Source organism: Ciona intestinalis, unplaced genomic scaffold (assembly GCF_000224145.3).
Source record: "Ciona intestinalis unplaced genomic scaffold, KH HT000175.1, whole genome shotgun sequence".
Taxonomy (NCBI): domain Eukaryota; kingdom Metazoa; phylum Chordata; class Ascidiacea; order Phlebobranchia; family Cionidae; genus Ciona; species Ciona intestinalis.
The window spans coordinates 1-25,990 of record NW_004190497.1 but is presented as its reverse complement, the minus strand read 5'-3'; the positions used below and the strand labels follow the sequence as shown (position 1 = coordinate 25,990).

The following is a 25,990-nucleotide window of genomic DNA, read 5'->3' as shown; positions in this document are numbered from 1 at the left end:
CCCGCCATGTGAGGATANATAAGTTACATACGTGGTAACTTGTAAGTGGGCACGAGGTGTCTGAAACAGAACACCTATGTTATAACTTATAACTACTGTCGTTGCCGAGCCATGCGAGGATAAATAAGTTACATACGTGGTAACTTGCAAGCGGGGGGTATATGAAACAGAACACCTATGTTATAACTACTGTTGTTGCCGAGCCATGCGAGGATAAATAAGTTACATACGTGGTAACTTGTAAGCGGGGGGTATATGAAACAGTCACATTACATTTTCAACGTAAGTTTGGCAGCCGCGCTTTTACTCAAGTACTTTTACCCCAAACTTCACCACTGTAAGAGATGAATAAAAACCTATGTTATGTTACCTGAATCCGAAACTTTTGTATCTCTAATTATTAGAGTGACAAGGTTTGTGCAACACTGGTTCAATACTTCACTTCTAAGCAAGAGGTTTCCAATCCTGGTGTATTGTAAGCTTAACAGGGATAATGGAAGAGACTTCCCTGGAGCTGGCAATAAAAAATAGACATGTTGTATATATATATATATGTATCCACACACTACAATAGCTTCAGTAACTCGACTGTGGGCATGGGAGTGGCAACCATGGATAAGTCACTCAAGTTCCCACCCACGAGGATATAAATGACCAAACCAACCAAAAGTCATGTCTGCTTATCCACAAACTGCAATAGCTTCAGCAACTCGACTGTGGGCATGGGAGTGGCAACCATGGATAAGTCACTCAAGTTCCCACCCACGAGGATATAAATGTCCATAGAAGCCAAACTTTTTAAAATATAAGAAAGGCAGGGATAGTTAAACACACAATCTTTTAAACAAATTTAACTTTCCATGAACCCATATATATTACATCATAATCACCTTTCAGCATCTCAATAACTCCTTGTGATGTCACATTAGTTTTGGCAAGAAATAATGAGTTGATGCGTGGCATTAATGGAGATATGAACATAAGCCCAACATCTGATATCCTGGTGTTGGTAAGGTCTAACTCCTCAAGGCTGGTGAAACATATAGTTTATCATTATATAGTTGGGTGGGGGAAGATGGGACACCTTTTCATACTATTTTATCGTCCCATTTGGTAGTAAACAAAGAACATCCAAAGAATTATTAAACCGTATCCTCACGACTTCCTTAGATCTTTGTTATTTTGTTTAAAACACAATCAGGATATTTAGATATTACATGCTAAAGGTTGCAACCAATTCAAGGTTATTGTTTTGTTGATACTTTGTAAAACTACTCTTCAAAAATTCCACACTCTTTTACGAAGTGCCAATAATATACAAATAAGCCAAATAATGCGACTAATTTCAAAACCACCAAAAATTCCCCCCAAACTTACTGAGTCATGCTCGATATGTAAGAAAGTGCTGAATCATCAATTCCACGATGATACGACAGCGATAGCGAGGTCAGTGGAGCATGACGGATATATTTTATCGCGTCGCTCGTCAGCGTGAGTCGGAACTGGTGGTCGAGATGTTTCAGTTTCGATAAACCTGGAAGCGATGTTTGTTTATATGAACGTATGTAACTTATTTATCCTCACATGGCGGGGCAACGACAACCGTTATAACACGGGTGTTCTGTTTCATACATCTCGTGCCCGCTTACAAGTTACCACATGCGGGACTTATTTGTGGGACTGAAATGTCATCCAAAAATTACATACATGATAACTTGTAAGCACTGCAGGCAAGCGGTGTATGAAACAGAACACCGTGTTATAACGACTGTCGTTGCCCCGCCATGCGAGGATAAATAAGTTACATACGTGGTAACTTGCAAGCGGGCAGAAGGTGTATGAAACAGAACACCTGTGTAAGCCGTGTTATCATGTAACAGTCGTTATAACACGGGTGTTCTGAAATGTCAACCAGAAAGTTACATACATAAATAATAACTTGGAAGCGGGCACGAAGTGTACGAAACAGTACACCGGTGTAAGCTGTGTTATAATGTAACAGTCATTATGACACGAGTGTTCTGTTTTATACACCTTAAGCTCGCTTACAAGTTACCACGTATGTAACCTTAAAAGTATATAAACAAGAAACACCCTATATACCATACATACCCACTAACCTGCCAAACACCTAAACACCATGTTACCATCCTCCCTCACCGAACCATCAACATATTTAAGCTGTACGTCTTTCACATTCAAACTTAACAAGGAACCACCGAGTCTGCTTAGATGTTCCAACTCATTTATATCAATAATACAACCTGTGATGTAACAATAACATTATATACATTACTCTGGGGTAAGATGAAATTGGAAAAAATTGGTGAAACATATAAAACCAAAAATAAAATATTCAAAATGTCCAGCCATTACAACACATAACCTAAATATAAATAAAAGGGCATTGGTTTAAAAGCACTGTGGCTGTTAAACCTTATAAAAAGTAACTCACAGCGAATATTTTATAATAGGATTGGTTTAAAAGGTTGTCAAAAATATAATAAGAGTTAAAAATATACAAATTACTTCCTTTAATGGAAACTAAGTAGCAGTGTTCAAACTGATGGATAATGGATTTCAGCTTAAGTATAAATTTAAACAAGGGTTGGGTGTAAAAACCAGAAATAAAATATTCAGATCACCTGCAATGCTTAAACAGTGTAAGTTTGGAGTGTTTGTAACGAGGCCCTCTAGTGTGTGAACTGATGTTTGGTCGAGTAATATCGAACGAAGGGATTTCATTTCGTGCTTCAATGATTTGCATGTTATGCCTAAATAAAGATGGTATTTTAAACTTACAAACTTATAATATCCCTGGCAGTAATCAGTATGTATATAATAAATATTATTTGTTAGGAATAAAGCCTGGTACTTTAGCCCAGTCCCTTTAAGTGTCCTGGCCAAAGACACAAACGCCCACAATGGTAGCAGCGACAGGCCTTGAACCCGGTATCTTCTGCCCTCTAGTTACTAAGCAAGTGGTGCACACATACTAACATACCCACATGTGCACCTACCTAGATACCCACAACCAAGTGTCTTGCCCAAAGACACAGACACCCACAATGGTAGCAGCGACAAGCCTTGAACCTGGTATCCACTGTTTACAAGCCAACTGTTGCACCTGACCCCCCAACCCACCTTTCAGGTTTTTCAAACTCAAATAAATCAAACTTTCTCGAGGTTTATGGTGGAAATAATGGGAAACCCCCTCATCCGATATTCGTGTGCCATCAACGGCTAAGTGACGAAGCTCGAGTTCTATAGAAATCATACAAATATATTAAATAGAAATCATGGATCATGCCACATTTTTTTCTACAACTAGTACACAAATCTACACATTTTATAATTTGCATTTAATGCATAATTATATAAATGTAAACTTATTTATCCTCGCATGGCGAGGCAACGACAGTCGTTATAACACGGTCGTTCTGTTTCATACACCTCGTGCCCGCTCATGAGACCATGTGTAAATATTTTTTTAATGTGTTTTACCACCAATACATAAACCACACTTTGTATAATAGGAATATACTTACAACCAATGAACCATCCACCCCTTTTATAGTACCCATATATAATGTATTACCACAAGTTACAAACAACACCTCCACCTTGGATAATATGCATGAATTGGTTGGTAAGTTGAGAGCATCCAGAAACATCCAAGTATTGAAGCTTATGTTGGTAAGCAAGCATTGAACAACCGGGGTCCGTGAGTAAACTACATGAACGTAGACTCAATACACGCAAACCTGTGTAAAGGAGGGGGGGTTAATGTATCTGTTATGTGCAGGGGGGGTAGGTATAATATATAGGCATAAGTAAGTCACTGGTAAAAAGGCAATGAAATATAAAGAAGGGGCACCCGCAATAAAAAGCAAAAAAGGTAAAAGGAGGTTAATGTATAGGTTTCGTGAAGGGTATAATATGTATAACATGTGGGTGGTATATTAAAAAATTTATTTATCGATGATGGGATGCTGGCTCTGCTGAAACACTCACCGTTAAATATCCTGCACGCTTGTAAAAGTTGGTTGGTTGCAAACTTATAATAATCCAAGACCAGCTTAGTAGGTGGGCTGTGATAATGATGTGGTGTTAATTTAATAAAGATAGTTTAACATCTAGCATTATAACACAGGTGTTCGCCTCGTGCTTGCTTACCAGTTACCACGTATCGTGATTCAGAACCTATGTAACCTATTTATCCTTGCATGGCGGGGCAACGACAGTCGTTATAACACGGGTGTTCTGTTTCATACACCTCGTGCCTGCTTACAAGTTACCACGTATGTAACTTATTTATCCTCGCATGACGGGGCAACGACAGTCGTTATAACACGGTGTTCTGTTTCATACACCTCGTGCCCGCTTACAAGTTACCACGTATGTAACTTATTTATCCTTGCATGGTGGGGCAACGACAGTCGTTATAACACGGGTGTTCTGTTTCATTCACCTCGTGCTCGATTCGAGTTATCACATAGGTAAATTTGCGGGTAATTGTTTTCTGTATGGCTGACAATTTGGACCAGCTCGCAATGGCAGCATTGAGCCTCAAACCCATATATTCTGGTCTAGAAGATTGGCTCTAACCACTGTGTTCCCGGAAATTATTGCACAAAATATATTATTTCTATGCTTACCATGCTCGGAAAAGGGGAATTGTGTTCGGGTTTAATTGTGCTGAGTCAATAAGATGAGTCAGCACTTTTTCGCTCAATGGTTGTGGTAGGACACCTAGTGTTGATAATGATAATCTCCCTTTCGCTTTAATTCGACGTAAAACGACCTGTGATGTCATAAAAGAGATTCCATAAGGGTGAGGTCTTCAGTGAGGCACACCTGAGACCTGGGATGTAGGTCTATTACCCCAACAACCAGGGTGCTGCCATCTAGACCCCACTGAAGCAGTTTATGGACACTCAATAATAGAGATTCTGTTCTATAAGGGTGAGGTCTTCAGTGAGGCACACCTGAGACCTGGGATGTAGGTCTATTACCCCAACACCCAAGGTGCTACCATCTAGACCCCACTGAGGCAGTTTATGGACACTCAATAATAGAGATTCTGTTCTATAAGGGTGAGGTCTTCAGTGAGGCACACCTGAGACCTGGGATGTAGGTTTATTACCCCAACACCCAGGGTGCTGCCATCTAGACCTCACTGAGGCAGTTTATGGACACTCAATAATAGAGATTCTGTTCTATAAGGGTGAGGTCTTCAGTGAGGCACACCTGAGACCTGGGATGTAGGTCTATTACCCCAACACCCAGGGTGCTACCACAGTTGGGACATCTTACCTTCAAACTTTTATCCAGAAGATTTTCCACCTCGTCATTCAACTGCTTGGATGGTTGCTCTGCGTTTGCTGCTGTGAAATAATTAGGTTATTTAAATGTGTTTATAAACTGCCTCAGTGGGTCTAGATGGTAGCACCCTGGGTGTTGGGGTAATATACCTACATCCCAGGTCTCAGGTGTGCCTCACTGAAGACCTCACCCTTATAGAATAGGCACATATGTATAAACAAATAAATTTATAAAAAGATTTATTTAACAGCATAGCAGTAAACTGTATTAAACACATAAAGAATGTAACTTTCCAGTTTTAAATTATTTGACTGTATAACAGTGAGAGTAATCTATGGCTAGCAAGCAGCAAGTTTACACTCAATACAGTATAGTATTAACAACATTAAACACTGAATTGAATAAACAATCAATGTAGTTAGATATATCTTGTGTAACAACAAACCTTGAACGTAATTTTCTCTCAATCTGTTTTCGATGGCTTGCCTTGTATGGTCCCTTCTGTTCCTTGCCTCAATTTCTTGCTCATCTGGGAACAAACATGGGGGTTATGATGGTAAACTATGTTTTGTTGATACTTTGATATATCAGGTTAAATATGCCACCATGTATGGTGTGTAGACATGTTTGCTTGACAGCGAGCATGAAGTGTATAACTCGACGACGAGCATGAGGTGTATAACTCGACGAAGAGCACGAGGTGTATAATTCGACGACGAGCACGAGGTGTCATAACTCAACAGCGAGCATGAGGTGTACAACTCGCCGGCGAGCATGAGGTGTATAACTCGACGGCGAGCATGTGGTGTCATAACTCGACAGCGAGCATGAGGTGTCATAACTCGACAGCGAGCACGAGGTGTATAACTCGCCGGCGAGCACGAGGTGTCATAACTCGACAGCGAGCATGTGGTGTCATAACTCGACAGCGAGCTTGAGGTGTATAACTCGACAGCGAGCACAAGGTGTCATAACTCGACGGCGAGCACGAGGTGTATAACTCGACAGCGAGCACGAGGTGTCATAACTCGACAGCGAGCATGAGGTGTACAACTCGCCGGCGAGCATGAGGTGTCATAACTCGACAGCGAGCACGAGGTGTCATAACTCGCCGGCGAGCACGAGGTGTCATAACTCGACAGCGAGCACGAGGTGTCATAACTCGACAGCGAGCACGAGGTGTCATAACTCGACAGCGAGCACGAGGTGTCATAACTCGACAGCGAGCACGAGGTGTCATAACTCGACAGCGAGCACGAGGTGTCATAACTCGACAGCGAGCACGAGGTGTATAACTCGACAACGAGCATGTGGTGTCATAACTCGACAGCGAGCACGAGGTGTCATAACTCGACAGCGAGCACGGGGTGTATAACTCGACGGTGAGCACGAGGGGAGTATCTTTGAATTAAACAAACCTTGATCATGATTTTCTTCCACAGCTTCCCTGAAACAAAGCATCCATTAATCACCCTTATGACGTCATAATCCCAACCATACTCACCATTGTTGTGAATTGTCATCCAACAATCCACGTCCTTGACCCCAATTATGACTCATAATGGGTTGGTTTATATTATTTCTATGTGGTTGGAAGCGAGGATGAGCCGGTATATGATGTCTATGTTGTACAGGAGGCATCGGATCTCCCATATCTTCTTCTTCCTCATCTTCGGGAGGTTGCGGGGAGATTTCATTTCTGGAAAATATTAAAAATGAAAAAGAATTGAATGATTACTGGAAAATTGACATTTTATTGAATTTAGCAATAAGTTAAGAATAAAGTGCTATGGATAAAGCATTGATAGACTCATTGATTGATTTGGTGAATACAATATACTTTGGCTCTGCTTGTTTGTATAGGCACCTAACAGCAGGGTAAAATCTGGCATTAAATTTTTGCATTATTGAAATAATAACAAACATTTCTTTGTGAAAAATATTATTTCTATTTACCTTTCCACGTTTTCTCCGACGTGTCCAAGACGTTGGCCACCGGAGGGCCAATGGTGTGCTGAGTCATGGACTCTAGGTGGCGAAAAAGAGTAACGTTGACCTGGAGGGGAAGTCCCCATGATGTCACGAAGGTTGTGGGCCGAGTTCGTTTCGATCGGTGGTACGATGGGGGATTCCCCTACGTTGATGCTACCAGTGCCTCCAACTGTTAAGAAAAATTTAAAATTAATTACAAGCTTTTAAAAACATTATCATTAAAATTAATTACAAAAGTAGACTAATTAGTAATTATTTATTTCTTTAGGGTGAAGTCTCAATGGCCCTGGGATTTTAAATTTTGAATTTAAATTGGATTACAAAACGATTTAAAATTAATACAAGTTGAATTAATTAGACGTCACCAGAACTTTAAATTAAATAAACAAATTTAACCTTGGTCCACAAATCTCGCAACTAAACTCGTCTTCGGGCAGAATCCGAGTTCTCTGATTGACGAGGGGTCCTCCGGATTGAACTCCTTCCTCGGAAACGGTTGGAGGAGTGAGAGCTTCTTCCCCTGTGGGATCGTGAGGTTGCTTTTCACGTACATAAGAATGTCATCGATCTTTTGCTCCGAGGAAAACTCGTGACGGAGGTTTCGTGCGTCGGGGAGCCGGATCTATGACATCATATAACAGGGGTTGTGACGTTTTAGTGATTATTATTATTAAAAATTTTGTAGGATTTTGTGTTTCGTTGATGTTTGGTTGGAATCACTTGTATGGTGATCTAGGAGGTTTATTACATTGTTACCCCAACCGAAGGTTCTGGCAACTGTCCCACCATACCTGTATGAGACACGAGTCGTTCTGACCACCAGGAGCAGCAGAGGTTGTTGGCATGGCAACAGAACTTGCATTGTCATCGTACGTTTGCGACTTCCCTTCTTTAGCTCGTCGATCCGATTCGATTTCTTTCAAAATATCTTCGCGCTCCTATAAATAAAAATCAAATACGCAATAAAATTGGAATTATTATAATTAGAATAATATTTTTTTATTAACAATTAAGATAAGAATTAAGCTTTGATAAAAACAATGATATTTTTGCCATTGTAACAAAAGGTAAATACCCGTGTTATGTAACTTAAAGTTTAAATGCTTTCTTTCCAAATAATTGTGGTTTAGCCAGCCTAGCCAGATTTTTACCTTTTTTCGAAGTTTTTTCTCTCTTTTTACTTCACTTTCAAGTTTCATTCTCTTGTTGTTCATGAACAGAAGCCGAGCGTCGCGACTTTCAGCAAATCTACTGTGTATCTGAATAATAATGAAGTTTCAATTAAACATCGGGGAACAGAATTTAAAACAAGATAAGTGTAAACAACAAGTAGGTCCTGTTTCATACACGTTACTCTGTGAATGAATATTTTCTGTATGGCTAATAATTCGGATTAAAAAAAAATCAATTTAAAATAAGGTTCAAAACGAGACGCTGCCATCAAACAAGACACTTAATAGTAGTGACTTCAACCCAGTTATCCATTATAGATTGACAAAATATATAACTTGTGCATTTCCCCTAACACACATACTCAAACAAACATTAATTAAAGGAACACACACTTACCACGGGTGGCTCCTGTTCGGGTTTAAACAAACTTCCATCTTTATTAATAGAAGGCTGTGAAACACCTGGAACTACAGGGCTAACATTACTTGCTTCAGATTCTAGAGTAATAATACTATTTTAAATAGTGCTTCAAATGAATGTAACTTATTTATCTTCGCATGGAGGCAAAGATAGTCGTTGAAACGCCAGTGTTTTGTTTCAAACGCCAACACTCTAGGAGTTAAGACCAGAGTTGGCCCAACACCCTAACACCCAGTATTTTTACAAACCTTCTTTAACTTTCTTAGGAAGCACCAAATGTCCAGATGAAGCAGAAGGCCTTGGTTTCCCTGCAAGAATCCAATCCACAGCTTGTTGAGTGGATAAGTTACCAAAGCTGATGGCATCATGGCAATCCTGGGCGTTGAAACCCATGAGCATGAGATGGGTGAGTAATTCATCCATTGTCTGTGGAAGTAATGTGTTGTTATCAGAGGTGCCGAGCTTTTGAAAACACAGGAGATGCAGGAATAGTTAGAGATGGATGAATGTTTAGAACTATAAGCACTGGTTTAGAATTATAAGCTGGTTTAGAATAAGATAATAGTAGTATAGATCAGATTAATTGAAACAGTGAAGAGAAGAGAATTGAAAGAAAGACGCTGTGTGTTAGGGGGGAAGGATTAAAAGGTGTAAATAAATTGTTTATAACATAATTTTTTATATATCTCTTAGATTACCGTAATGAAGGTCAGATTTAATTAAAACAGTGAAATATAATTCATATTAAAACCAGCTTTGTAAAAAACCAACTGGTTTAGAATTATAAGCACCATACTTTTTTAACACAGGGGAGGCAGGGATAGTTAGACACACATTCCTGTGAACAAATCTAACTTATTGGTTGTAATGTTGACTGATTAATGCAGTGTTAAAATTTCAGGGTTAGCCTGCCCACCCTGCCACCCCAGGCACATAAGATTGAATAATACTAACTTAAAGCATATTGCAGCCTAGTGGTCCAAATTTGGACAAAATTAATAAAACGAAAAAGTCGTTTTATAAGAAGAGGTTTCTTCTTTTTCTACAAACATTGGTGCTAGTGAAAAATACCCCCCCCCCCTCTTGCCGATCTGGTACACATATATATTAAAACAGTCGCTCGCTGCTCATTGTATATTGTAGCATAATACCTCACGATCGTTTGGCGAATTTCACAAAAAAAAAAACGAACAAAAATCACCGATTTTAATAACACATTCTTAATGTCTACAATAAGTTATAAATTAAAGTTTTTACCCCTTGGCCCGACATAATATTCTGCTCCGTATTTGCTCCAAACATCAAAACAAAGTTTCGCAAAATTTATTGTTTGCGTTTTAAGGGGAATCACCCCCAGTGTTGCCGTAAATTGTGTTTTTGGAAAAGCTTGCAGCTTTTTGTGGATAGATAAACATAAAGTAACATAAATTGGTCATAGTTATTTTTAACACTGAAAACAAAAACTTTAGTTTCAGCATATATAATATTAGCGACCGCAGGCGTATCCAGGGGGAGGGCAGTATTGTATGAAAGCAGCACCACCCCTCACCAAAATTTTGTGCTAGCCTCTAACACCACATACACCTAGCAAAACAGAACCTATCTACACTCTACACACATCATTACTACATTATCTCTCATACATTATTTTTCCCTTTTTTTAAATTTAACTTCTTTAAAAGCTAGCTAATTGTATAACAACATGTTTATAGATCATATAACTACATTGTTAAGTGCTATTACAAAACAAGTCAAACTATGTAACGACATTGATTATAGTATACACACTAAAGTAATATATTTAAGGCGATGATATAATAAAAATATAAACATCTCTTCGCTTAGCTGGGCGAAGATTAAAAAATATCCAAAACAGAAATGCAGGACATAGCACAAAACAAAAAGACAGGATATAGATACAAAAGGCTCATGGCAATTTTAATATCTGTTATAAATGTAAGTTGATCAATATATTGCATATTATGGCATATTAAATCAATTTTCGTATGGGTTCTCTTAAAGTATAGTTCATACTGGTTAGAATAGATTTGTATGTAGCTTTGTTGATAAAAAAAAGTAAGGTACTTTACAAGAAACAAAATGCTGCATTGATTATTAATTGATACGCAAATAAATGGCCATAATTGGCGCAAATAAACTACTCAAAGACTACTTTATAAATATTTAGTTATAAATCGTAGCATGGGACAAACACAAAATAGGGACAAATACAACTTTTATTATTTAGTGCTTTTCATGATTGAAAGATATTATTACAGTGTTTTTTTTATAATTTTTAACTTTATGCTTGTATACAAGAATTGAACATTTGTAAGTTAGCACGTTATACTGTAAACACTGTAGGATTTAAAAACTTTGCATAATAGAATATTACGATCATTATTGAGTTTAAGTCATTAAGTTGATTTCTTAAAAGTACAGCAAAAATCTCTTAAAAGTACAACAAAGCATATTTTACAAGTAAAAGATTGAAGAAAATTGTAAGTATGGTAAAAATACATCACGCTTGGCTGTTTAAACACAATGCTACAAAAACAATGTGTTTTGGGTAATATACTCTGACCTACATCCCAAGCACCAACATGGGAACCTGACATACATTACTGTAGGACATTTAGCCACCCATATAAAGGAAAAAGCTTATTTACATTAAAATCATTGCGCACACAAAGAACGTTAGGCTAAGCATAAAATATGACTAGGGGTGAACTAGAGGGACATAATCCCCTAAAACAAGTAAATATAAAATTTTTGGTAAAGAAACATTATTTAATAAAAAGATCATATATTTAAAATAGCATATATCAGGTTTAAGACAAATACACTTTCATAACAGATTGGATTTTTTCCCTGCATAAACCGCACCTTTTAGAAGAGGAGCTACAGCTGGAACAGAAGCAAAGATGACCACAAGGCATCACCACGGTATCTGCAACATGGTTTCTACATGCTCTACATCTGCGTTCCATCTCTAATGATTCTAACTCCTCAAAGGCGTTGGTGTCTGTAATAAGTATAAACAATATAAAATGGCGGGAAATTTGCACAACTTATTAGTGACAAATGGGTTGGAGCAATTGTTGTTAAGTGTCTTGCCAAAGAACACATACACCCACAATAGTAGCAGCAAGCCAATAATCTGTTTTTCTGTTTGGCTAACAATTTAGACAACCCACTAGTGACCACAATTGTTGTTAAGTGTCTTGCCCAAGGACACATACACCCTAGCTAGGACATATTTCCGTTCATGCTGCTTTTCACTCTATATAGAAGCCGTACAGTGAGGCACACTAAGAGACTTCGGATGTACCTTACCTAAGTAACATTTTATATTACCTCACCTGCATTTTATCTTCAAACTGAACTTATCTATTCCGTTTATCAATGCCTATGTATAGTAGTAAAGCCCTATGGCATGCCAGGACATGGACTGTAGGCCACAGTTGGTCCATTGCCATTGCAGCACTCGTGTAGTAAACTGTGCCTAGCATTCCTATATTATAAAATCTGTTTTTACCTATTGGCTTTAGATAAACTAAACCATGTTCTATCACAAAATATTCTATAAGGCTGAGGTTCTATGATGTCTAGGGCCATGAGGTTTATAGGTTTTAGCTGTATTTGCATTTTTTACTACTGTACTAAAACTACTCTCTTACTGTAACTTTATGCAACTGTACCTTTACAACTGTACCTTACAGTTGTATTTCATTCACTGTACATTGTATCTTTACTGTGTTAATTGTATTTTTGATGACTGTATTGACTGTATTTTTGTACTGCAACTTAAAAGCACGAAACTTAACAAATGAAAAATTATTCACTTAGTAGATCACATATATGATATGATTACCATGATTCCATGATTTGATATGAAAGATTCCTTTTCATGAAATCATCAGGGATTGTAGAACTGGCCAGGATTTAACCATGAGTGAATTGATAACCATTTATTTAATTAACACCATTTGTTAGCAAGTGACAGTGAGAATTATATGAGTAATTAGGTTATATCAGTAAAAAAGTGACAGTGACAGTAGTATCAGTAGAAAAGTTTATATCTTAACTTTATTATTGTGCAAAAAAGTTTTTTTTAACCCAAAACAGGCAAATTCAGGAACAATATGTTTCTCAAGTTTTATTACCATTATTGAATAACTTAATAAAGGGCCAACTCTGGCATAAATCAAAGGTTTCATAACATGCCCTGCCAATTCAGCTACTGAATACAATTAAGTGGATTCTCAAAAACCAAACAAATATTTTTCAAAATGTTTGAAAAACACAAAATTTGTAAAAAATCAAACATTTGAAATTTACCAAATTTTTGTTGCTTCATCGGCTTTTGGTCAGAATCTTGTTCAGCTTTGTCGTTGTTTCGTTTCAAACTTGATTTTGTCTCCACCCCTTCTCCTTGTGAGATCACAATACCGCCTATTGCACCTATATCATCCTGCATGACATCACCATTGATGACATCATCAGCGATGACATCATCATTTTCATCTAGTTGAAGAATTAGTTCTAGCAAACCCTCAGTGGTTGGTGGGTTGCTACCGTTGTTACTGATGTGTCTGGGAGAAACAAAACACTGAATTAAATGAAGCATTTTAGTTGGAATAAATGAACTTATTTATCCTCACATGGTGGGCAACGACAGTCGTTATAACGTAGATGTTTTATGCTCGTTTACGAGTTACCACGTATGCAACTTCATTCGTTCTACAGTACGGCTAAGTAGGCCCAGGTTTGGTGCCAGTGTTCTTACCCACTATATATGACATATAACCAAACAACTAATTCAACATATAAAACCCAACCCAAGCATATATTGTCATCAAACCACCCATTATCCCACTGTCATACAACGTTTTTTAGGGTTGAATAAAAAATGTGAATTGTTCTGAACGGTAAGTCTGTTTAGCACAACAGGCAGGGCAGAACCTGCATCCAACATATCTTACTTTTCCACAGCTTTCCGAATCAGGTCATGTCCGAACCCCATGCTTGTGACGACCGATACGACTTCATTCTTCATCATCGCATCGACATCTGTCGCACTCCCTGTCTCTGGGGACCTCTCTACTCCATCTGGTGGTGGTGGTGGGAGATAGTTAGCGAGGACTTCGCCGGCGGTGATTGTGGCCGTCTGTGATATCATAACCCCCCCATTTTTCTTGGGAGACGTCAAATATTCAGATCGAGCGTTTTGGATTTCAGGACGGTTAAGATTTGGGTTGTTCGTGTAAATCTCGTGCACGAAAGAAATCCCTTTGTTTCGAAGGACAAACTCACATCTGGGGAGGAATAAACTTTTATAATAGGATGTTAATGTTTTTGGTTTTCTCTATATAACAACAGATAAAGTTACAGCAGGTTCTTAATCTGCTACTGTTGCTAACATTGTATTTAAACTACTATTCTGGTAGACAAAACATGCAGTTTCTGCTTACAAACAAAATTTGTGCTTGCGAACAAAAACTGTCTTAATATGGTAATGAAAGTAACAAACTGTTTCTTACAAACCTAAAACACCATTTCAATGCTATTGCTAGCAGGCATAATGTTTTGGTAAAAAGCGTAAAATGTATTTCCGCAGCAGTTTGTCTTGGGAAAAATTATCATTTACAAACTAAAAACCTTTACATTAAAACAACATCTCTTTTAGTAAAAAAGGAGAAAAAACTTGAGACTCAACTTACCCCGGAAACCACTTTGCGTGTTCCACCCACGGTTCATCATTGGCGTCCCAGTTCTGTAAACCTCCGTTACAGTACCAGCATTTAGCACGATCACGGTCACCTGGATATTAATGGTCAACTTATAACAATATGAGCCATGTATTTGGTGTGTGAAAGTGTGGGAGTGTCTTCTTGTATTTGTGTGTGATCTTAAAGGTTTACAGGAGCGTCCCATGTTCCCCGTTTCATTTCCATTTCCCCATTTTATTTCCATTTTTTCTGTTTCATTTCCATTTTCCCATTTTATTTCCATTTTTTCTGTTTCATTTCTATTTCCCCATTTTATTTCCATTTTTCCTGTTTCATTTCTCTTGTATTTGTGTGTGATCGTAAAGGTTTACTGGAGCGTCCCGTTTCCACCCGTTTTATTTCTATTTCATCCTGTTTCATTGCTATTCTATATGAGTGATGTTCTATAGCGTGGCACGCTCTGTGTATTGTCTGCTATACCGTGAGACATCATAAGGGTTTGCTGTTAAGCGGCTTGTCCAAGGACACATACTCTTACAATAGTAACAGCATTGAGCCCCGAAAAACATTATCGTAGTATGTTTCCTTTGCATACACCGACAGCAGCACTTACGACTTGGTGCCACCATTGTAAGGTTACAAGTGTATGAGTCCTTGGACAAGATACTTAACAGCAAACCCTGATAAAGTCTTGTCGTATAGCAGATAAAACACACAGCGTGCCACACTATAGAGCATCAATCATATAGAATAGAAATGAACCTTGACGAACCTAAGAAATAGAATCCGGCTTTTGCGATGTGGGTCGCCGAAGCTTTGACTTTCCTGGCCGGCCATCGGCGGTCAAAGGTCGCGACCCTTGCATCTAGCGACCTCATGTGGGGGTTCATGGGAGCTCCTAGCGTAAACATCTTCACAAGGTCCTCCTGCTCCTTTGGAGACGGGTCCGGAGGTTCAGGGATGTCATCCACATCAATTGGATGATCAAGCGGAAGCGGAACATTCTTGCTTTCGCTGTTTGACCCCATCCTGGTGGAAATGAAAACTTTTAATGGAAACGTACACGAGTACACAATGTAGAAATTATTTTTATTTTTAGCTTTTCAGGGTTGCTCTTTTTTTTCGGAACTTTTTTTTTATAATTTTTTACTTTTTCACAAAATGTTTACAAAGTCTATTTTAGCCGTATTTGCGATAAGTCTGCCCCCTCGTGGGTGGGAATTGAGTGACTTGTCCATGGTTGCCACTCCCATGCCCACAGTCTAGCTGCTAAAGCTATCGCAGTGTGTGGATAAGCAGACATGACTTTTGGTTGGTTTGGTCATTTAAATCCTTGTGGGTGGGAACATGAGTGATCCATGATTGCCACTCCCATGCATGATTGCCACTTCCATACCCACAGTGTGGATAGGCATACTCTACACACCAACGCAGCATACACACCCGACCACTTACTTGCAATGAGGAAAATGTCTGAAATGTTCAACATTCACATCGTCCGATGCTCGCCAGTTCCTCAACACACCACTGCACGAGAAACATTGGGTTCGATCCAGGTTTCCAAGGTAAAAGAAACCAGAACGAGCGAGCTCTTTCACAAACTCATCATTGAAGGCAGCGCTCCAGGTCTTGAAAGTTTCCCTGAGTGATAAATAATGACAAGTAAGCATAAGATGTTCCTGGATAATCTCAGGTTTTTAGTACTGTTTAATTATTAGGTTTAGATACCTAATACATAAAACTCAGTGCTCAGTGACTCTTTTTTGGGAGCAGAGTCCTCAGCATCCCAGGGACTCTTTGTTGGGAGCAGAGTCCGTAGCATCCCAGGGACTCTTTTTTTAGGAGCAGAGTCCTCAGCATCCCAGGGACTCTTTGTTGGGAGCAGAGTCCTTAGCATCCCAGGGACTCTTTGTTGGAAGCAGAGTCCGCAGCATCCCAGGGACTTTTCGTTGGGAGCAGAGTCCTAGCATCCCAGGGACTCTTTGTTGGGAGCAAAGTCCGTAGCATCCCCAGGACTCTTTGTTGGGAGCAGAGTCCGCAACATCCCAGGGACTCTTTGTTAGGAGCAGAGTCCGTAGCATCCCAGCGACTCTTTGTTGGGAGCAGAGTCCGCAGCATCCCAGGGACTCTTTGTTGGGAGCAGAGTCCATAGCATCCCAGGGACTCTTTGTTGGGAGCAGAGTCCATAGCATCCCAGGACTCTTTGTTGGGAGCAGAGTCCTCAGCATCCCAGGGACTCTTTGTTGGGAGCAGAGTCCATAGCATCCCAGGACTCTTTGTTGAAAGCAGAGTCCGCAGCATCCCAGGGACTCTTCGTTGGGAGCAGAGTCCTCAGCATCTCAGAGACTCTTTGTTGGGAGCAGAGTCCATACCATCCCAGGACTCTTTGTTGGGAGCAGAGTCCTCAGCATCCCAGGACTCTTCGTTGGGAGAGGAGTCCGCAGCATCCCAGGACTCTTTGTTGGGAGCAGAGTCCATAGCATCCCAGGGACTCTTCGTTGGGAGCAGAGTCCGCAGCATCCAGCACGAAATTTAACCATATTTTCCAAAGTATTTTTTATTTTTCCTGTTTTAATTGCAAATACACTGAATTATCAGTTTACCTTTAGTCTAAAATTATTAATAACAAATATTCAATACTCAAATTTGCAATCTCTTCTTTTAATCAGTTCATGATTTCTGCAATTCGACCACAAGAGGCACCGCTGAGCTTCACCCATTTAATTTCGTCGTGACGGGATGTGGAATATTTTCTTGAAAAACCTTCTTTGTTGCTTCACAATGCTTTATTATCTTTGCCACAATCTAACAAAGCCATTGTGTGTTGTTGACCTTTACTGCTGTATCCGGCGATCCAGGTGTTATTTGAACACTGGTGCAAATCTTCTCTCAATAAAAGGTTCCTAGACTTTGTGGAACCACTGGGTTAAAGTGTGTTCAACTATTACACAAACACCGAGAGTGTTGAGGAGTTTGCTTTATCCACCCATGGTCGGAAAACGACAGGGTTTAACACCTGGTGCCAGCTTACGAGTTACCATGTATGTTACTTTGTGGGCGATGTAGGTGGGTTTATACACACTAAATAGCAGAGATACATGTTAACAACCTTAACAACAACTACCTTCTATTTTCTTCTTTAAAAAGTTCAATTGACATCAAATATTTCTTGTGCTCGATGTCTACAATGCTAGCGAACTGAAATCCCTGGAAATATGAATTTGTTTTTAAACAATAAATAAATTTGTTATAATATTACTTGTAGTAAGAACAGAGAAATAGCTACTGTTAAATTAAAATATGTAGATTGCTAAACCGATTAATTTAATTTTAAAATCTTTTTATTCAATAAACGCTATTTCTATAATTGAGTGTCTATAAACTGCCTCAGTGGGGTCTAGATGGTAGCACCCTGGTTGTTGGGGTAATGGACCTACATTCCAGGTCTCAGGTGTGCCTTACTGAAGACCTCACCCTTATAGAATATAATCTCTATTATTGGGTGTCTATAAACTGCCTCAGTGGTGTCTATACACTAAATTCTAAAACCAAGGTAAGTTGAAACAGACCAGGTATATACACCACAGAAGAACAAACAGAATAAACAGAACTTTAGTTTTAATTAATTACCGGGTTCTTATTGGAGAAAGGTGGAACATATTTGGCAGTTTGTGGAAGTGGGGGTTTAGGTGTAGCTTTGTTAATATGAGTGTTGCTAAGCATTTGTGCAACATGATCAGGTGTGGCTGCATCTGTAATGTAAAGGCCTTGAAATTATTGTTAGTTAATTTTATTGGAAACAAAATCTTACGCAAACAAAATAAAATTGATTTTTTTATCGCCTTCGTTTCGTTTTGTTAAGGTGGGAATAAAATTTTTATTATTTTACAATCTATGGAAATTGAACAAATAAAGACAAAGTTTTAGGTAAACAAAAAGAAATTGTATTTTTTATCACTTTCGTTTTTACGTTGGGAATAAAATTCTTTTTTTATAGGTTATTGAAATTGAACGTATAAAAATCACTAAAGTTAGCGCAGTATGTTGCAACCTACATACTACATTTATTGTCACATGAGCAAATATGTTTTAATACTTAGAAACTAACGAAAAAAGGGAACAAACCCAGTGTGGCAGGGTGGGCAGGCCACAAACTTTCTGTACTACATTAATCAGTAAACAATTAGGCCAGAGTTGGCCATTACCCCAACACCTAGGGATTTAGGCCAGAGTTGGCCCATTACCCCAACACCCAGGAATTTAGACCATAGTTGGCCTATTATCCTTTTATAAACAAAATTGTACCTGCTGCCTGTGGTTGATGCATTGCTCTATCGGAGCCTACGTTAACCAATTGTCTTGGTGGAGCTGCAGCCTGAGATAAAAAAAAAGTAGTTTAAATATTGGTTAACTATACATTTTATTTCTATTCAATATATGTTGAGAAATGTTGGGTGAGGGACCTAGAGTTTAAGCCAGAGTTGTTTCTATACCCCAACATTGTATATGCACATTCTATTCTATATGGGTGAGGTCCTACAATGAGGCACGCCATGGAACCTGGGATTTAGGCCAGAGTTGGTCCATTACCCCAACATTGTATATGCACATTCTATTCTATATGGGTGAGGTCCTACAGTGAGGCACGCCATGGAACCTGGGATTTAGGCCAGAGTTGGTCCATTACCCCAACAATACGCACATTCTATTCTATATGGGTGAGGTCCACAGTGAGGCATGCCAAGGGACCTGAGATTTAGGCCAGAGTTGACCCATCACCCAACACCTAGGGTGCAACCACATAAACACCAGATGTTGAAGCCTGTCGCTTCCCTAGTAGACGACATGGGCTTTAATGGTAATGGATGGGAGATCTTCATGTTAATTACATTTCACACTTTAATTAAAAACTTGAAAAGGCCAAAAATATCAGAGAAAAAAATGACAATATAGAAAAGAAAATTATAAAAAAAGATGACATCACAAAAAGATGGCATCATAAAAAAATGACATCATAATAGATGTGTCACAATGTACAATTATCCCATAATAACAACCTGATTCAACTCGCCGCAGCCATTAGCTGAATGGGACGCTACCATATTCTGTATTGAGCCTTCTTGTGGCATCTGTGATGGGCTCCCACTCCGGGTGAACTTTACTTTTTCATCGCCGTTAATCGACTTTAACCGAATATTTCTATCGTCTGTACCGAGGGCGAGCTCACAGGTGTCGAAATGCCATCGATCAGACGTTGGGTCATCTCCTACCATCCAGTTCTCCACACTTAAGCCGCAACTAAAGGGTGAATACAGCGACGAATGAATATAACTTGTTTATCCTAGCGTGGCGGGGCAACGGCATCGTTATAACACGGGTGTTCTGTTTCATACACCTTATGCCACTTACAAGTTACCACGTATGTAACTTATTTATCCTCGCATAGCGGGGCAACGACAGTAACTGTCAGACAGTCATTTTTTTATTTTTTACCTTTTTTTTTTTTTCTTTTTCTTGTTTATTTTTGTATTTAGTTTGTTTTCTATTTTTTTGTATTATATTCCCAGAAACCATTTCTGCTTTTTACTTTAAACTATCAACTTTATATCTTTTGAAACACAAGGCGTATCGTCTGTTTTTGTGACCAAATTTGGGCGTTCCCGTTTTGTCTGTTTCCCCTCAGGAAATTATGTCATGATTTTTATTTATCATTTCCCGCTTTACGATTTCACCACTGCATAATTTCCTCTACAGGAAGTTCAGGAACTAATAACAAATGACACTCATAGGCACCAAACCTGGGGTGGCAAGGTAGGCAGGCCTAACCTGGTATTTTCTGCACTGCGTTGGTTACACAATAATATTTCGTTGTAAAATTGAGTCATCCGCAGCGCAATGTTTGTAACATTGTAATATTGAAGTTGTATATTGTTACAACATCAAACATGCCGCACTTATAGATGCTAATTATGAAGAAAACAAAACTTTTATGAGCGCTCATATCAAGATATCCGATTTCTGTAATATGAGAATTTGTTCTTTGTATTGTCACAGGCAGAATATGTTAAACATGAAGGACAGACAATGGAGAAAAAGAATCTTTTACTAGTGGGGAAATTGCACCATACAGAAGTTTGTTATGTTCCGCAAAACAACTTTACCCCCCCCCCCCCCCCTGAGGTTAAAACTTAATTAAACCCCCTTCAAGTTTTACTTCCTCATTCCTTGGTGTTGTGTAAGATGGAGAAAATAAATATTTGAAGCAATAGTTCATACAAACCTTTTGATGTTTAACAACAGGGTGGGCCTTGGTTAATACTTTTGCCTTTTTCTTTTATCATAAAAAAATTCCTAGAAAGATTTTTCATTTTCCCCTAAAAGATTAATGTCAGATATTTTGTTGCTTTTCTCATTTAAGATTAAACCCGTCATTTACTGGTTCTTTGTGAACTGTTCAGAACAAACATTTCAACATCGACATGCTTGACTTGTGACGTATATGAATTTAAACATAGCGCGTCCAATGGCGTAACGTACTATTTAGTTTAAGAATAATATTTAAAAAACTATTCTCTTTAACCATTTTATCTTTAAAATATTACCTCGAACATATATATTTGTACAAAGGGTTACGTGTGTTGTTAAATAGTCACACAAGATTTATAACAAATTGAGTCATCAAGGCATTCAACTTTTGTCCTGAGGGTTAAGTCAACAAAGACACTTGTTATGTTTAGCTGATAAAATATCAATGTTGAAATATATAAAGGGGGAAGTTGTTTTTGAACTTAAGTAGGAACTAAAGAATTCTAGTATGGACCTCGAAATTTACGGTCGCATATGGCAAATTTGCTTATTAAAGAAGTCACCAGGAAAAAGTTTGGGAAGTCTTGGTAGTATATGATGGTACAAATATCAATTTACAATATCCCATCCAATTTTCTGATTTACCACAAAGATTAAAATTTGATGCTCTATTAATAACCATTGAAGATAAAAATGGGTCACGAGACAAAAAATTGCGACATCGTTTAAATACAATATCCCACCTGAAGCACTTGACCCGATCCTTGTAACCAGTGTAATAAAAACCATGTCTTGATAATAGCATGATATCAATGGGACAGTTGAGAGGGAACAGTTTGTAGGTTGTTATTCTATAGACCTCCCGTTCCGTGTCGCCAGGTAAAATGTAATGACTCCGCTGGCCTGGGATAAAAAGAAAAAGGTTATCTTTTGTCTGCTGTGGACTTAAGAAAAAAGGCAATCTTTTTTGCTGCAGACTTGTTTACCAGCTCTGCATTCCAGCTCTGCATTATATGGTTCAGAGATTATGCAAGTTGGCATTCACTGGATTCTTTTGCAGTGTTGCAATTGCAGTTTATAGAGCAAGGTTAAAAAAAACAGTGTTGCAATGGCAATTCACAAACACAAATGTAAATTGAATTGAATTGTAATTAGGTTCATATTAACGAGCAGAAACAAATATTTGTAAATGTGAATAATGTCTTTGCAAAGAAAGCATTGCACACCACAATTTTAATCATTAAAGCTATTAATATTTAACTTGTAAGCTATGTGAGCCATATTGTGTGAAACGCAACCGTGAAATATTAATTTTCGCCAACAAACACTTTGAACTTTGTAGCCTATATAAACCAGATTATGACATGACATGTTTTGCAACTCAAGCAGTTGCAACATCACACCATACAAGTAAACAACTTAATGCTGATAAATGATTATGTTGAGTAAGCATGTTGCAATACCAACAATATCGCAACAACTTTCAATTCAACTTGACCTGAACCAGTTTGGAATATATGACTCAACATATATTCAACCTGAATAAAGCATACAAGCTACACCTACAACCAAAATCACTCAACCATAGACACAAAAGGAAAGGAAATTGTAAAATACTGTGACGGTCACGTTTCTCTTATATATTAAAGGCGTGGCACAAAATTGAAAGGTTCCAAATAGCACTGTTGTCTAATATATGTGGGTGAGGTTCTATTAGGAGGCATGCCATGGGACCTGGGAAATAGGAGTTGGTTCATTACCCCAACATTGTATAAGCACAATCTATTCTATATGGGTGAGGTCCTACAGCGAGGCACGCCATGGAATTAGGGCCAGCGTTGTCCCACTACCATGAAAGAACACCATAGGTGAAGCTATGTAATTCCGCCAAATAAAGTTTCTTAATCAATAAAAGTTCAAATTCAAACTACAATAGGCACCTCACAACAGAACTCAACCGTTTAGCAAAAGGTATTAATTAATAATTATCACAATTATATTCGTACAAAATAATAATTCAATTTTCCAATTCATGCTTCACCGTTATTGAATAAGAAACTGTATTTTTTAAATGTTCCATGGTTTCAATTGTAGGCTACTAAAATTAATCCACTATTCTTTTGTTTTAAACAAAAGGCCTCTTACACCATAAATGAACAACAGTATTGGGTTATAGCCACAACCCACAACAATGCAATGAATTGGGTTTTACATTTACTTCAAACAAGCACATAAGGGGGTTCAGGTCACATTTATACAAATAATTAATGTTTCTTCCCAAAACAAATGTTCTGTTTACTGTTACATGTCAATGAATGCTTATGGCAATTACAGTTTACATGATCCATGGTTTTAAATTACTTTGAACGAAAAAGAGCGGAAATAAATTAAAAAAGGATCTTATTGACTACCATTCCCCTGGCCAGTATCAGGGAAACCACCAGAAAAAAACATAAAACCACTTTACAGTTGGTGACGGCGCCAATTCAAACCTTTGTTCTCAAACAATAAGTATTGTTTGTATAGCAATAGCAATGACAAATGAAAACTCTGAACTCCTAGCAACTAATGGTATCTTAGCAACATAAAGAACATATTTAAAAGCCTTTTCTTGTAACTAACAAACTAAGAATATAACTCAACAGAATTGTTTAATACACATATGGTATAACTGGACAGTGAGCATGAGGTGTATGGATACATCATGTGTGTCTGGTGTATAAGAAGACACCCATGTTATAACTCGACAGTGAGCATGAGGTGTATGAATACATCATGTGTGTCTGGTGTATAAAAAGACACTCATGTTATAACTCGCCAAGCATGGGGTATATGAATACACCATGTGTGTCTGGTGTATGAGAAGACACCCATGTTATAACTCGACAGTGAGTATGAGGTGTATGAATACACCATGTGTGTCTGGTGTATAAGAAGACACCCATGTTATAACTCAACAGTGAGCATGAGGTGTATGAATACACTATGTGTGTCTGGTGTATGAGAAGAAGAAGACACCCATGTTATAACTCGACAGTGAGCATGAGGTGTATGGATACAACATGTGTGTCTGGCGTATAAGAAGACACCCATGTTATAACTCGACAGTGAGCATGAGGTGTATGAATACACCATGTGTGTCTGGTGTATGAGAAGAAGAAGACACCCATGTTATAACTCGACAGTGAGCATGAGGTGTATGGATACAACATGTGTGTCTGGCGTATAAGAAGACACCCATGTTATAACTTGACAGTGAGCATGAGGTGTATGAATACACCATGTGTGTCTGGTGTATAAAAAGACACTCATGTTATAACTCGCCAAGCATGGGGTATATGAATACACCATGTGTGTCTGGCGTATAAGAAGACACCCATGTTATAAATAACCATCTAGCTTACAGTAGATACACCTTATATTAATTCCAGCTTAAATACCTGGCGGATCTTTTGGTCGATCAAAGATTCTCCCATCCACTTCAATATCATGGTGCAAACCAGGTGAGCTGTGCACTAAAAATTACAAATGTTAGAAATACAACAGAAACCCCCAAGTTAAATGTTAATGGTTCATTATCTCACCTGAGGTTTGCACTCTTGCCGAATTAAGGCTTTTTCCAACAGTATACATAATAGTGCAGAATAAAAAAAATGTGTAAAAAAAAATAAACAGGGCACAGTGAAATGTTTTTAGACTCCCGATTTCTGTAATTGTTTTCTTCTTTCTTTTATTATAAAATACCAGATCTTTTGTTTTAGTTCAATGTACAAAGTTATTGCATAAGTTGAATTCCCACACAGTTCCATAATTTATTTTCCACCTCAAGGCAATTGAGACCAACATAAATTGAAACATCTTCGAGAACTGCCATCTTGAATATATAACTTGATACAAATTCGTAGAGATTCTTTTTTCTTTTTTTTCTGAGATGTCCAAAAGATTGATAACATTCACCTAAAAAGACATTAATTAATGCGTCAGTAGGCAAAAACAAGTTATATATTATTAGATTACTAAGCCACATATTTTCAGATGAAATAACACACGTTGATGTTAAAAGCATTTCCCCTGTACAGTTAGATCTGGCTGGTACACACTGTGTTTACTACCTTATGCACAATAAACAAAACGTGTAGTCTTATGTATTTACTATATGCCTGCATCATAGTACACATAATATGACTATGCAGGAACTACCATAGATAGACCATTAAGTAGCATACATACGTGGGACCTGCTGGCACATTATAAATAGAATGAGAACGCACGTCTAATAACCGGGAAATTTAGGACACAAATTGTATTCTTTCCCAACGGCTGACGAACATAGTAAACTCACTCACCCCTTTGATCGCACGGTGTTGTTACAACTTTCCAATCAAGTAAATATCAATATCGGCACGAAAACTTAAAAACACCAGTTCTGGATGTTTTTTATTGTTTCTGTAGCAGGATTACCTTACAGCAGCACACACTGATGCTGGCTGTTTTTACGATTGTTTGCTTTAAAACGAATTGCCAGCCAGTACATAGGAACGCATCGTCTCTTCTCTTTATAGTCACCGACACGTACTCGCCTTTTTCGGGATTTTTGATTTGCGTAGCGGTGTCAGAAAAAAATCGTTCCCCCGCAAGAATCGTTCCCATTGACCTTTGACCCTCGATGACGACATTCGTGAAAACAGTTCCACTCCTACTATATACGCCGTTGCATATACAACTATATTGTTTTTTTTTCTTTATTTTTATTATACTTTTATCTCTTATGAAACATATTGTGTATAAACTACGGGACTGACTGTACATGTAAAATGTGCTTTTTGGGTTTAATTGTAAGGTTCGGGCGTGGAATATAAGTGTTTTGGTCTAATAAAAAGCTTACTGACTTATACCACATATGAGAAAGACCACCGTGAAATCTGAAATCTGTGCCTATACCTCCAACTGAATCTCACATCTACCGCAGTGCGAGTATACCATGACACTCAATACGTTAACAACGAAAAAACATAAATATAGTATTCCTGACACATTTGCAC

The 25,990-nt window shown here is 38.2% G+C and overlaps 2 protein-coding genes across 8 annotated transcripts in view; both read right to left on the bottom strand.

The window, feature by feature from the left end:
- LOC100180279 overlaps positions 1-11,929 on the bottom strand; it is a 14,224-nt gene extending 2,295 nt beyond the window's left edge. The window contains exons 1-20 of one of the 6 annotated variants that reach the window (XM_026839241.1): positions 11,797-11,929; positions 9,159-9,336; positions 8,887-8,987; positions 8,469-8,576; positions 8,109-8,255; positions 7,714-7,939; positions 7,282-7,486; positions 6,830-7,024; positions 6,744-6,772; positions 5,771-5,854; positions 5,317-5,387; positions 4,659-4,804; positions 4,015-4,091; positions 3,624-3,764; positions 3,145-3,264; positions 2,646-2,774; positions 2,121-2,264; positions 1,378-1,534; positions 891-1,030; positions 371-514 (exon numbers count right to left, since the gene is read on the bottom strand). In XM_026839241.1, the coding sequence (XP_026695042.1) occupies positions 371-514; positions 891-1,030; positions 1,378-1,534; positions 2,121-2,264; positions 2,646-2,774; positions 3,145-3,264; positions 3,624-3,764; positions 4,015-4,091; positions 4,659-4,804; positions 5,317-5,387; positions 5,771-5,854; positions 6,744-6,772; positions 6,830-7,024; positions 7,282-7,486; positions 7,714-7,939; positions 8,109-8,255; positions 8,469-8,576; positions 8,887-8,987; positions 9,159-9,333 (2,539 nt within the window). In that variant the 5' untranslated portion in view covers positions 9,334-9,336; positions 11,797-11,929. Of the gene's footprint in view, positions 1-370; positions 515-890; positions 1,031-1,377; positions 1,535-2,120; positions 2,265-2,645; positions 2,775-3,144; positions 3,265-3,623; positions 3,765-4,014; positions 4,092-4,658; positions 4,805-5,316; positions 5,388-5,770; positions 5,855-6,743; positions 6,773-6,829; positions 7,025-7,281; positions 7,487-7,713; positions 7,940-8,108; positions 8,256-8,468; positions 8,577-8,886; positions 8,988-9,158; positions 9,337-9,864; positions 9,885-10,167; positions 10,308-11,796 lie in introns of those variants that run through there. The other 5 variants (XM_018816314.2, XM_026839238.1, XM_026839239.1 and 2 more) reach the window with 5 other exon arrangements.
- LOC100182621 (baculoviral IAP repeat-containing protein 7) lies at positions 10,667-25,483 on the bottom strand. 2 transcript variants are annotated; one of them, XM_018816317.2, is made up of 15 exons: positions 25,295-25,483; positions 24,533-24,905; positions 24,389-24,463; positions 21,692-21,851; positions 19,700-19,940; positions 18,948-19,017; positions 18,273-18,394; positions 17,767-17,849; positions 16,098-16,283; positions 15,415-15,671; positions 14,634-14,733; positions 13,896-14,228; positions 13,252-13,505; positions 12,785-12,844; positions 11,802-11,935 (listed from the first exon to the last, which is right to left on the bottom strand). In XM_018816317.2, the coding sequence occupies exons 2-14, from the start codon at positions 24,579-24,581 to the stop codon at positions 12,819-12,821; spliced, it is 1,956 nt and encodes a 651-aa protein (XP_018671862.1). In that variant the 5' UTR covers positions 24,582-24,905; positions 25,295-25,483; the 3' UTR covers positions 11,802-11,935; positions 12,785-12,818. The 2 variants fall into 2 exon arrangements, with proteins under 2 accessions (XP_002130256.1, XP_018671862.1); XM_002130220.4 differs by lacking the exon at positions 12,785-12,844 and having other exon boundaries at positions 10,667-11,935.
- Between the last annotated feature and the right edge of the window lie 507 nt (positions 25,484-25,990).

What these genes read in the sequence shown, in the direction of transcription:
- LOC100182621 (XM_002130220.4), bottom strand. Translation starts at nt 24,581, where the DNA reads ATGTATACTGTTGGAAAAAGCCTTAATTCGGCAAGAGTGCAAACCTCA. An exon ending in GCTGCGGCGAGTTGAATCAG is followed by an intron (nt 19,018 to 19,699) that starts GTTGTTATTATG and finishes TTTTTATCTCAG; the next exon opens with GCTGCAGCTCCACCAAGACA. An exon ending in TTTAAAGAAGAAAATAGAAG is followed by an intron (nt 16,284 to 17,766) that starts GTAGTTGTTGTT and finishes TTTATCACTCAG; the next exon opens with GGAAACTTTCAAGACCTGGA.